Here is a 13111-nt window from a genome sequence, read left to right as displayed (position 1 = left end):
GTCCACAATCCTCCCACTCACATCTTCCACATAACTGAGATTACAGATGTGTGCTGTGTGCTGCCCAGTTTGTGTACTGTAATGAAGGGACTCATTTTTGGGGGCCAAATTTGGCTTCTCACTTTGATCCTCCCAATCTCTGCCTCCTAGGTAGCTGGGATTATAAACACACACTACTACAACTAGCCCTCAATTTCGCTCTTATACTTTAGAGGCTTTGCTTTCTTTCTCACTCATCCTTTCTTCTGTTTTAGAGGGTGAGGTCCCTGTCTCTCCTATTGACACTAATACTTTCAATCCATCTGATGTGCCCTGGAGAACTAATCACACCTAGCACTTTCTTGATTTATTTTAGGCTATACCTTTTTTTTTCATGTGTGCCTGTACTGGGGCTTGAACTCAAGAGCCCTGGCACTGTCCCTTAACTTCTTTTGCTCTATCACTCAAACCACAGTTACACTTTTGGCTTTCTTTTTCCTGGTTAGTTGAAGGTTAAGAGTCTCATAACTTTTCTGCCTGGGCTGACTTCAAATGGCAATCTTCAGATCTTCAGCCTCCTGAGTACGTAGGCTTACAGGTATGAGCCACTAGCAACCAGCTTAGGCTATACTTGTTCCTCCTCGGGGCCTCTCACTCTCCTTAAGCTTTCTTGCTCACAGCTGGCACTCTACCACTTGAGCCATATCTCCACACTTTTAAATCCTTTTTCTTATACTTAACCCCCTTGCCAGAAACTTAGTACTTCCTCAAGTGACTATCCCACCTGTATGTTATCTACATATCTACTTATTCCTTCCTTAGTAAAACTCTTTTTAGAAGTCCTGATGATCACTTAACTGATTATAAGGATCACTTCTGTCTTCATCTGACTTCTCTACAGAACTTAGTATTACAGACCATCCCTTCCTACCCTCTAAGCATTTCACTCCCAAAAGTACAGCCATGCCCAAATTTTTCCCTAAACTCCATGCCTGTATTTCCAGCTATCGAATATATGTGTGTATGTGTATATATGTCTGTGTATATATGTCTGTGTATGTATGTGTGTATATATACATATATGTATATGTGTATGTGTGTATATACACACACATACATATATATATTTCTTCATGCTGCCTCCCCGTGCTCCAGAAACCTATCTGTATTTAGTTTTATTGGTGCTGTGGCCAAATACCTGACATGAACAACTTAAGGGAGAAAGGGCTTATTTTGGCTCAGTTTCATATGATTCAGCCATGGCCCCTAGGCCTCATGAGCCTGGATAAGAACATCATGACTACAGAGCATGTAATAGAGGCTGCTCTTCACTTCACTGCAGAAAGAAAAGAGAGTATCATATAAGAAATCAAGAATAATCTAAACCATACCCAAACACCTTCCCACAGTGACTACTTCCTCCAGCTAGGCCCACCTCCTGGAGTTTCTAGAATCTTCCAAAATAGGGCCATAGCTGAGAACCAAGCATTCAAAACATGGCTCTGTGAGAGACACAATATTCAAGCCAAAACATTTCCTAAAACTAAATTTGCTACTTTCTACTACAAAATTTGTCCTTCTCTAGTAAACAAATAACTACATTTTCAGGATCCTTTTAACTGTCTCCTTTCATCCCAAAATGAGAGCACATCAAGTTACTATTTCATTCCTCCAGTATTTCTCACATTATTTCCTTCTCTCCATTCCCATTGGCTTACGTTATACTTCCATCATTCCTTATCTAGACCAGAGTAATAGCCCAATTCATACCCTTAATCAACTGCATCAACACAATCTACCTTGTATATAATTTCCAGAGCAAGATTCCTTTAGCATAGTATTATCCTATTGAAACTCAGGTTTACCACCTTGGCTGGCTGCAAACTTTTCCACCATCGGGAGCAATTACCTGTTCCAAATCTATGTCTGAGGACACACATGCCCATACCACCAGACTATTCATACACATCAGGTCATACTGCACATGCTCAATTTTTACCTTGCAGAGATTCTCCTTCTCCTCTATCATCTTTCTCAAAGGCATCATTTCCAAAATCTTTTACTTGTTGCCAGGCATTGGTGGCTCACACCTGCAATCCTGTTACTCAGGATGTGGAGGTCTAAGGATCTAAGTTCAAAACTAGTCCAAGCAAGGAAGTCTGTGAGACTCTTATCTCCAATTAACTAAAAAAAAAAAAAAAAAAAAATGGAAGTGGAGCTGTGGCTCAAATGGACTAGCCTTGAGAAAAAATCTGAAAGACAGAGCCCAGCACCTAAGTTCAAGCCTCCAGGACAGGGACAAAAGAAAATCATTTACTTGTTATGTATGACTGACAGGTAAAACTTCATGCATATATACATTTCATGATGGCTAAAGTCAAGCATTTAACCAATATATTACCTCACACAGTTATCATTTTCAAATGTAGGGAACAGTCAACATCCACTCACTTTACATTTTTTTCAAGGATACTGTAATACTTCATTAATCTGCAAGTCTATCTCTACTTCCCTACTTCCTTTAATCAGCCTCACTTCCTGGTTCCACCACCAATTATAAATCTATAAACTATAGATCAAACTATAAATCTATCGATGGAATAATCCATTGACAAGGCAGAGCTCTCATGATGCTATCACTTCCCCAAAGCCCCACCTCTGTACATTGCTACACTGGAAGAGAAGACTTCACAAATGAATTCTCAGGAGACATTTCAGATTCAAATAGTAACAATAAGGCAATGTCACTTCAAACAGAGACCAGATTAACTTCTTCCTTTCCAATACAGATGCCTGAGTCCACAGAGTAGGGTTTGCAGTACTATGTTAAAAGAAGTTATGAAAGTAGGTATCTTTGTTTTGTTCTAGATCTTACAGGAAAGCTTTCACTTTTCTCCCATTTAGTCATTCAGTTGTGCTTTCCTTGCAGGTACTGAAAACAATTATATGGCTTTTGTCTCTCTTTCTGTAATGTGATCACATTTACTCTGTTTTATTTAGCAGTAGTTTATTGAGGATTTTTGTGTCATATTCATCAGAAATATTGGCTTGTGTTTTTCTTTTTTCTCCTTGTCTAGTTTAGGTATCAGGGAAATGCTGGCATTATGGAATGAGCTTGGGAACAATTCATTCCTCTTAAACTTTTTTGAAGAATGTAATAATTGGAATTAGACCTTAAATGTTTAGCTGTGCCAAATAATGTTAAGACAACTAGCTGTCTATATAAAAGAAAGACTAAATCCCAACAAGGAAGAATTCCAGAAGTAGGCAGCTCTCCCCTTCCCATCCCCAGCTTCTCAGAAAGTGGGTTGTAAGCAAGTTTGGCTACAGCAGCCCCTCAATAAACTCTGACATTCAGAAAGTCACAACACTTTCTCCAACAAAATCTGGACATCAGTTTGGTGCACAGCCTCTTCCAGATGTGTCCCTTCTTTGGGTGCCCCACCTCAACCCTAGCAGTGGCTTCTCCTAATGCCTGCTAATAGATCTTTAAAGTCTTCTTTACTCTTTGTAGGTAATTGTTCCTGCTAAAACTCTTTTAAACTTGCCCTGTTTAAGTTTTAAAATAAATTACAAATGGATTAAAGCACTAAACATGAAGATATCTATAAAAAGTATTGAACACGAATCCTTTTCCTTATGTTTTATAAACACAGGGACTGGAGCAAAATCTTCCTGAGAAAGACAAGAGACCCAGAAACCATAAATGAAAAAAAAAGTCAGATATACATTTTAAAAAATGTTTTCTGGGGCTGGGGATATGGCCTAGTGGCAAGAGTGCTCGCCTCCTATACATGAGGCCCTGGGTTCAATTCCCCAGCACCACATATACAGAAAATGGCCAGAGGGGGCGCCGTAGCTCAAGTGGCAGAGTGCTAGCCTTGAGCAAAAAGAAGCCAGGGACAGTGCTCAGGCCCTGAGTCCAAGCCCCAGGACTGGCCAAAAAAAAAAAAAAATGTTTCTGTATAACAGTATGATAAAGGAGAAAAAAGGATAAATTAGTAAGCAGGAAACAAAAATTTCTAACATACCAAAAGCCTAACTTAATTTACAAGGATGAACCAAGGAGAAAAAGATAACTTGAATACAAAGAAAAATGGCAATAAGCTGAGCACAAGGGGCTCATACCTATAATAACACTTGTAATCCTAGGTACTTGGAAGGCTGAGACTGAGGCTTGCAGTTCAAAGCCAGCCCATGCAGCAAAGTTCATGAGACTTACCTCCAACTAATCCCCTCCTCAGGAGCTGGGAATGTGGCACAGTGGTAGAGTGTTTGCCTAGCATGCATGAAGCCCTGAGTTCCACTCCTCAGCATCACGTAAAAGAAAAAGCTGGAAGTGGCACTATGGCTCAAGAGGTAGAGTGCTAGCCTTGAGCGGGAAGAAGCCAGGGACAGTGCTCAGGCCCTGAGTCCAAGGCCCAGGACTGGCCAAAAAAAAAAAAAAAAAAGAAGCCAGGGACAGTGCTCAGTCCCTGAGTTCAAGCCCCAGGACTGGAAAAAATAATAATCCTCCCCGGGCTGGGAATATGACCTAATGGTAGGAATGCTAGCCTCATGAACATGAAACCCTGGGTTTGATTCCTCAGCACCACATACATAAAAAAAAAGCCGGAAGTGGTGCTGTGGCCCAAGTGATAGAGTGCTAGCCTTGAGCAAAAAGAAGCCAGGGGCAGTGCTCAGGCCCTGAGTTCAAGCCCCAGGACTGGCAAAAAACAAAACAAGCAAAAATAATAATAATAATCCTCCCCTCAAAAAAAGCTGGAAGTGCACCGGTGGCTCAAGTGGTACAGCACTAGCTCAGGGACACTGCCCAGGCCCTGAGTTCAAGCCCCATGACTAGCGCGCACACACGCACGCGCGCGCGCACACACACACACACACACACGGGAATAGAGATAAACAATTCAGAAAAGACAGCCACTATGCTATAAAACAATATAGTCAACTAAGGATATAGCTCAGTGGTAGAGCAAGTACTTGGCTAGCATGCACCAGGCCCTGGGTTCAATCCAGCAGCACTGAAGGAAAAAAGAAAAAAACATACACACACACACACAGACTTTGTGTAAAGACCACCAGGAAAGTGCTGTGACACCTACCTGCTGAAAACTCTTTAATCACTTGTCATACAGCTTTACCCATTTTTCATCCTCTCACTCTATTTCAGGCACACAAGACCTTCCTTCAATTTTCTTACTTTCCCTGCTTTCTCCAAGAAAGAAACTGTTCATTCATCAGATCAGTGTCAATATTACTTCCTCAGAAACTTTTCCTGATCCCCTAAATGAGTCAAATGCCTCAATTTTAGGCATCACAGCATTGTATACCTGTCACACTCAGGTTGAAACATTTGGAAAATTCCCAAGCCTTTGGAATTCCTTGACTCTCTTTTACATCCCATTTTCCAGTGCAGTAAGCCATACTTTCAAAATGTAACTTCCATCAACACCTTCTGGTTTGGGCTCCATCATGTTTTTTCCAGGATTCCCTAATACTCTACTGACAGTCCAGAAACCATCATATTTTTCCAGGATTCCCTAATGCTCTACTGACAATCCAGAAACCACACACACAAACAAAAAGCATTTTAACGTAACATTAAAAAAAATTTTTTTAAATAAATCACTGGGCACCAATGGCTCATGCCTATTATCCTAACTACTCAGGAATTTGAAATATGAGAATCACAGTTCAAAGCCAGCCTAGGCAGGAAAGTCCATGAGACTCTTATCTCCAATTAACTACAAAAAAGCCAGAAATAAAGCTGTGGCTCAAGTGGTAGCATGCTAGCCTTGAGCACAAAAGGTCAAGGACACATTCAGGCACTGAGTTCAAGCCCCAGGACCAGCAGCCATAATTATTATATCACCTTACCTCTCTTCTGTTAAACATTTTTAATTGTTCCCCACAGGGAATGTTTGCCCCCACCTCACTACCTCTAGGATCTCCTCCCCCACTCCCATAACATCATTCTAACAAAACTGACCTCCATGCCAGTCTTCACATGCCAAACATGTTCCTTCAAGGCATTTGCAAAAAGTGATCTGTGTGGAAGTTGGAGGTGTGACTCAGGTGTTAAGTGTTGGGATCTGGACGATCCCTTTCTCCCCCCACGGGGAGAATGGTAACCACAAACTCTATGAAAGAGCACTCAGCCTGGCCCTCCGCCAGCGGAAGGCCAAAGGCGTGCTCACATGGACCTGCGCTAAGTTGAGGAAGGGTTGCTGATGCCTCCCCTCCCCCCAGTCCCCCCACATGTTACCAAGGGCGGAGGCGAAAAGGAAGGCATCAGGGACACGCTGCGGTGGTGGGAAGCGTCTCAAAGACTTTAATATGGAAGGGCACTTATATAGAAGTAATGGCGGGAAAGAAAGGGGGCTGGCCAAAGGACCAGTCATAGGCTAGGGATCACGTTCATCAAGTGACATCACGAAACTTCCCTTTGTGGGCGGGACAACCCCATCATGGTGGCACGCACCTGTTCACCTCCCAAGGGGTGGAGGCCAGAAGGTGGGAGGGACTTCCATAGTCCCAAGGCTGGTGGAAGGGCAGCCTTTCCCAGGCCATAACAATCCCCAACATTAAGAGTGACAGCCAATGAGTGAAAGCATCAGATCAAGAGTTCCCAGTCTCAGTCAAGAGAAAAAAAGTGATTTGTAACACTCTTCCTTCCAGATATCCTCAGGACTGACTCTTCAATCATCTTCTCAACAAGGCTATCCTGACCACACTATTTAAAACTAACCCAATGTTTCCCTTTAACTCATTCTACTATTTTTTTCCATAGCAGTAATCTAATCACTTGCTATGGCTGTCTTTTAGCATCTTTTATTTTTATCTATGTTGCTCCTATTATTATCTATGTTGCTCAGTAAGTATTCCAAATATCTGTGTTCCTGGAAAATGGTGAACACTTGCCTTAGCTGAATAAATAATTTTATACCTGTGAATGACTAAATGACTAAATACCTAGGAACAAGGACTGAGTCTGGCTTTGCTCATGTTTGTATTTCCAAGAGCCTAGAGCTTAGAATAGACAAGGAATTTATTAATTATAGAAAACCTTGCCAGGTATGGTAAAACACTGCTGTAATCCCAGCACTCGGGAGGTTGAGGCAGGAAAAGTGTGAGTTTGATTATAGTCTAGTCTGGGCTCTGAAGTGAGTTCAAGGTCAGCCTGAGCTACATAGTGAGACCTAATTTCAGGGGGAAAAAACTTTAAGTCCATCAAAAGACATAAAACAACTGATATCCAGAGCTTGTAAAGTTTGTGAGGAAAATTCACTCTTTTCCTTTCTGCTTTTTGTGTTTTTTTGGTGTTTTTGTTTTTTTTTTTTCAGCTGGTCCTGGGGCTTGAACTCTGGGCCTGGGCACTGTTGCTGAGCTTTTGTGCTCAAGGCTAGCACTCTACCACTTTAGTCTCAGCTCCTCTTCCTGATTTTTGTGTTTAACTGGAGATAAGAGTGGCATGGAGGGGCTAGTAATATGGCCTAGTGGCAAGAGTGCTTGCCTCCTATACATGAAGCCCTGGGTTCGATTCCCCAGCAACACGTATATAGAAAATGGCCAGAAGTGACGCTGTGGCTCAGTGACAGAGTACTAGCCTTGAGCAAAAAGAAGCCAGGGACAGTGCTCAGGGCCTGAGTCCAAGGTCCAGGACTGGCAAAAAAATAAATAAAAAGAGTGTCATGGACTTTTTTTGCCAGGGATGGCTTCAAACCCTATGAGCCTCAGGTTTCAGCCTTCTTTCTGAGTAGCTAGTATTACAAGCAGGAGCCACCTGAGCCCAGCAAAATTCACCCTCTTATATATTGTATGTAAATTGATTCTCTTTTTTGAGTTAAGTTAGCAATAACTATTAAATTTTAAATCACTCAAGCTAGGACCAGTAGTTTCCACTTGTAAAACTACCTACTCAGGAGCTGAGGGCCAAAGCAAAGTTCAAAGCCAACCTAGGTAGAAAAGTTCTCAAGACTATCTCCAAAATAACCAGCAAAAATCCCAGCTGGAGATGTAGCTACAATAGTACAGTGCTAGAGCATAAGCTAAGACAGTAAAACAAGCAAGTAGCAAGGCCCTGAGTTCAAACCCTGGTACTGCAAAAAAAAAAAAAAAAAAAGTTTTTAACCACTCAGACCTTTAATTCAGAAGTCTTTCAGAAGTAAAGAATACTTGAAAAACTGTACAAGAATATCCATTATAACACTGCTTGTAAAAAAGAAAAAATTGAGAACAATCTATTTTGTCCATTAATACTGACACAGGAAAATATATCATGCATGGTACATGTATACAGTAACAAAATAGTCTTTAACAAGTAGTAGCTGTAATGCCAGCTACTAGGAAGATGGAACTAGGAGGGTCACAGTTTAAGGCCAGCCCAGGGAAAAAGCTAGCAAGACACTCAGGGAAATGCCAGCACATGACTGTGGACAGCTACTCCAGAGGCAGGACTGCAGTTCAAGAACTGTTCAAACAAAAACATACCATCCTATCTAAAAGCATACTAAAGCAAAAAAAAAAAAAAAAGCTGGATGCAAGTGTTCAAACTTTAATACCAACCAGAAACAAAAAAAGAAAAGGGGGAGAGAGACAAGAAAGGAAAGTGGTTCACGTGATCTAGTAAATAGGCCATAGGGTTTTTTTGTTGTTGTTTTTGCCAGTCCTGGGCCTTGGACTCAGGGCCTGAGCACTGTCCCTGGCTTCTTTTTGCTCAAGGCTAGCACTCTGCCACTTGAGCCACATCACCACTTCTGGCCATTTTCTATATATGTGGTGCTGGCGAATCGAACCCAGGGCTTCATGTATAGGAGGCAAGCACTCTTGCCACTAGGTCATATTCCCAGCCACGAGGCCATAGGGTTTTAGCATCAGATAGCCTGAATATGAATTCTAGCCTACTAGTCATATAATTCCAGGCATGTTCCTTTAGTTTCTCTGTGTTTTAGTTTCCTCATCAATAAGACATGAGTAGTAATATTACAGTAATACCCATTTCACTGATGTGACTTTCTAAGATATTGCCCACAGTGCTTACAGCACATTACATGGCCACATAACTATTTACACATTTGCAACAACTAACATTTAAGTGAAATGGGCAAGTTGGGATTAAAAATAGCTAATCTGTGTAGAAAAAAGTCAAGCAGGAGAGAAAATGTAATAGTGGTTATCTCTAAGAGATGAGAAAATACATATCTGTACTATTTAATATACATATTTTTCTATGCAGGTGTTAGCAGCTCACGTCTGTAATCCTAGCCACTCAGAAGGCTGAGATCTGAGGATCATGGTTCACAGCCAGACTGGGGAAGGAAAGTCCATGAAACTTACCTCTAATAAACCACCAAAAAGCCAAAAGTGGAAAGGTGGCTTGAGCAGTAGAGCACCAGCCTTGAATGAAAAATCTCAAGGGACAGTGCCCAGGCCCTGAGTCCAAGCTCCAAGATTGGCGTGCACACACAATGCATTTTTCTGATATATTTTTAAAAAGCACATAAGTTGTACACACCAATGTGTAGTGATGTGTGATGTTTTTGATACTTTCATATAAGATAGTAAGTCAGATTAAACATATCTGAATCAAACATTTATCATTTCTTATGGTGAAAAATACTCAAAATCTTTTCTTCTAACATATTTAATGGAGAGAGTATTTTAAAAGTATGTTTATGTAAAAAAGTAATGAAAGTAAAATCAGAGCAACTACTGCAAAGACAGTTGTATAGATTGATGCCTGAGTATTTTTGCAGTATCTTTGCATTCTACAAAGAAAATAAATTACCTGGAATTCATCTGGCTATTAAAATCACCATCATTCTAAATGAGTAAGTAAGCACCATCAAAAAAGAAAACTTCCAGGCTGGGAATATGGCCTAGTGGTAAAGTGCTTGCCTTGCATACCTGTGGTAAGCCCTAGGTTCAATTCCTCAGCACCACATATATACAAAAAACCAGAAGTGGCTCTCAAGTGGTAGAGTACTAGTCTTGAGCAAAAAGAAACCAGGGACAGTGTTCAGGCCCTGAGTTCAAGCCCCAGGACTGGCAAAGAGAAAGAGAGAAAACTTCCAAAAATTGTTCAAAATTAGGAACTGAAAAGAAAAACTGAACAACTACATTTAAAATTGTCAATTAAGCTGGGTGCTGGTGTCTCATACCTGTAATCCTAGCTACCTATTAGGATGCTGAGATCTGAAGGATCTCAGTTTGAAGCTAGCCCAGAAGAAAAGTTCTAGACACTCTTACCTTTAACCAGAAAAAAAGCCAAAAATGGTGGTGTGACTCAAATGGCAGAGGGAAAAAAGAAGAAGCTAAACTCCAGGCTCTAAGTTCAAGACCCAGTACCACCAATAAATAAAGTCAGTTTAAACACAAATCTACTTTTTTCTCAACCTATCATATCCCCATGAAAAATCAAGCAAATATATCTTTAAAAAAAAAGAATGTCATAAAAGACGATTGCTTCTGATACAGAATACAAGCAAATTGAAGTCAAAGACTAAGCAATTATCTTTTACTGTCAGTTTAATGGAGGGGGAATAACTATGCACTAGTGTCAGTTTTTTGGATTTAAAATCAGCAAGGCTAAAAAAAACCTCAAGTGTGCTTAAAACGAAAATAGTATGATCTCAACTAAAGAAAAAATAAATTCACCAAAAACTAACACAAAACTGGCCAAATTATCTCTCCTGTGGCTGTACATTTACTACATTAATGTATAATAAAAATGCTATCTAAAATTGCAAACTACATCTCATGCTATGGTCTCAAGTCTGCAAAATAGGAAATAAACTTGCACTATGAACAGGGAGAATACAAGATTTCCTAAAGCTAATGTTTTCCTACCTACTATTAAGTGCTTAGTCACTTCTGCCTATTTACCAGGAAGACCAGATCTTGAAAGAGGCTGGGAATTTAGATTCCAGACTGTCATGTCACCTGAGCTGTCCTAGACGTTTGTTTCCATGCAACTCAAGAGAAGGCAGTAGCCAGCTAGGCAAACCTACCACTCTCTAAATCCCAACTAGCAGCCACTGAGCTTTCTCTGTATTCTGTCACTGTCCTAAACAAAGAGGGTTTGTAAGCCGCAGTTTTCTTCCCTGAACACCAAACACAAAAGGTGAGAATTAAAATGTAGCCTGAAAAGACCCCAGTTTTGTGTCCCATAGACTTCCAAAAAAAAAGTTTCCCTTCACTTCTACTGTAATAAAACCAATAAGCTAATTCATGCATCCATCCCCCTCAGGCAACTAACACCACCCAAAACTACAGGCTACCAGGCTTTGGAGCACACTTCTCAAAGAGCAGCAAGAGCCTTAAAATCTGATAACATTGTTTCCAGTTCCCCAAAGGCAAGAACAAACAATAAGGTTTTTATGAAAGGCTATTTCAGTAGACTACTCTTGGAAAAGGCAAGTTTTTAAGTACTTTCTGTGCCAACAATTTGCACCCTCAACATTTTACACCCATTAACAGATCCAAAGCAAGGGCTGATTTTAGAGATATACCTGGAAGAACTTTCTCAACCAGACACAGTAGGATCTGGCTAGACAGGCGCATTCATCGCAAACATAACTCCAGGTAGTAAACTCAGGAGCAAGGTGGTCAACCCCTGAAGCAAAAGGTCAGGAAGGGCTCAGACAATCACTTTGGATTATTTGGTGTGGGGCACTTTTTCATTCCAAGAAAATAAATACTAGAAAAGGTACAGCTGAGCGTGGCACCTGTAAGTCAGCTCCTGCTACTCGGGAGACTGAGGCAGAAAGATACCACAGGCCCGGGCAACCAGCCTGAGCAAAGTAGTGAGACTAGGAAAGGGGAAGAGAAAAAAGCAAAGTAACCCATTTCCTCGACTTTGGGCCTCCCCACACACCGTTCTCATGCCTAGTACTCTTGAGAATAATACTAAGCTATCATTTTACATGAGTGTTGCCATCGTTATAGATAAAATAAATATGAATTAACCTCTCACGAATGACGACTACCGAGGTTTTAAAAGGCTAGGAAATGTGCCCAGAGTTCAGCCAAGGCTCACAGACCCCGGAACTTTACCATTAAGCAGCGCAGCCACTCAAAGTCTGCTACTAAATCCATTTGCTGATCCCCACTGGCTTTTCCCTTCACATCACTGGGACCAAAGCACGCTGGAGCGGGCACTGAGGAGCGGCGACGCGGCCAGAGACGCCCAAGAACACAGCACACGCTCGCGATTCCCACCACCCTGCCGGCAGGACCCACGTGCCGGTCGCGCCTCGGCCCACAGCGGCTTCCCCTCCACCTTCCTCCGCTTCTGCGCGGCCCCTACAGCTCCCCGCGGCCGCCCGCGCGCGCCACAGTCGCCGCCGCCGCCGCCCCCTCCCCGGCCACAGGCCGACTTGGGCTCCACGCCGCCCGCCCGCCCGCACCCGCGCCCCCGCCCGGCGGAGCCACCCCCCCCCCCATCCCCCGGGCCTGCAGCGCGCGCTTCCCGCCGCCCGCTCGGAGATTCCCCCGCTGCGACGCCGGCGCCGGCCCCCGGCAGGCCGCGCCCGCCCGGGTGGGCGCTCACCGTCAGGCTGGGAAGCCGGGCCGGGCTGCGCCATGGCCAGGCGGCCGGCCTTGGGGAGCTGGGAGGATGGGCGGGGAAGCGGCGTCCCGGCTGCCGCCGACTCAGCTGGAAGAAGAGGCAACGAAGGAGCCGCCGCCGCCGCCACCCAGGGAGGAACCGCTAAGGCTGGAGCTGCCGGCACCGCCACAGCCGCGGGCAGAGACGGACCGGAGCGCCGACCTCCGCCTCCTCATCCTGACAGCGGGAAATAAGCAGTGCGCAGGCGCGGGGGGATGGGGCGGCACGTGACGTGGACCTGAGGGGTGGGCGGGGCTTCGCGACGGTGGGGGCGCCGTGGGCGGGGCGGCTCCTGGAGGACCAGGGCCTGCGGGAGCGATGGGGGGTTGAATGGGGAGATGGGTGGGAAGGGGGACAGGAGGAGGACAGCGGCGGCGGCGAGGAAGGCCGGTCTCCTGGAGGGGCAGCTACCAGAGCCCAGACAAAAATAAAAAAGAAAGGAGAGAAAGAGAAGAGAGCCAGTGGCTAGGTGCTGATCAACCCTGCTACGTGACCGTGGGAGAGTCACTTAACCTCGTGGAAGCT

General features: G+C 43.5%; 1 protein-coding gene across 3 annotated transcripts in view; it reads right to left on the bottom strand.

Annotated features, from left to right (window-relative positions):
* Positions 1-12777, bottom strand: part of Rabep1 (rabaptin, RAB GTPase binding effector protein 1) — a 107906-nt gene extending 95129 nt beyond the window's left edge. For all 3 annotated transcript variants that reach the window (XM_048366248.1, XM_048366250.1, XM_048366249.1), the window contains exon 1: positions 12530-12777. In XM_048366248.1, coding sequence (XP_048222205.1) covers positions 12530-12563 — 34 coding nt within the window. In that variant the 5' untranslated portion in view covers positions 12564-12777. The remainder of the gene's footprint in view (positions 1-12529) is intronic.
* Positions 12778-13111: the final 334 nt, after the last annotated feature.

The sequence above is a fragment of the Perognathus longimembris genome, chromosome 17 (genome assembly GCF_023159225.1).
Source record: "Perognathus longimembris pacificus isolate PPM17 chromosome 17, ASM2315922v1, whole genome shotgun sequence".
NCBI lineage: Eukaryota > Metazoa > Chordata > Mammalia > Rodentia > Heteromyidae > Perognathus > Perognathus longimembris.
Note: the sequence above shows the minus strand (reverse complement) of the source record. Positions and strands in the feature narration are given on the sequence as shown.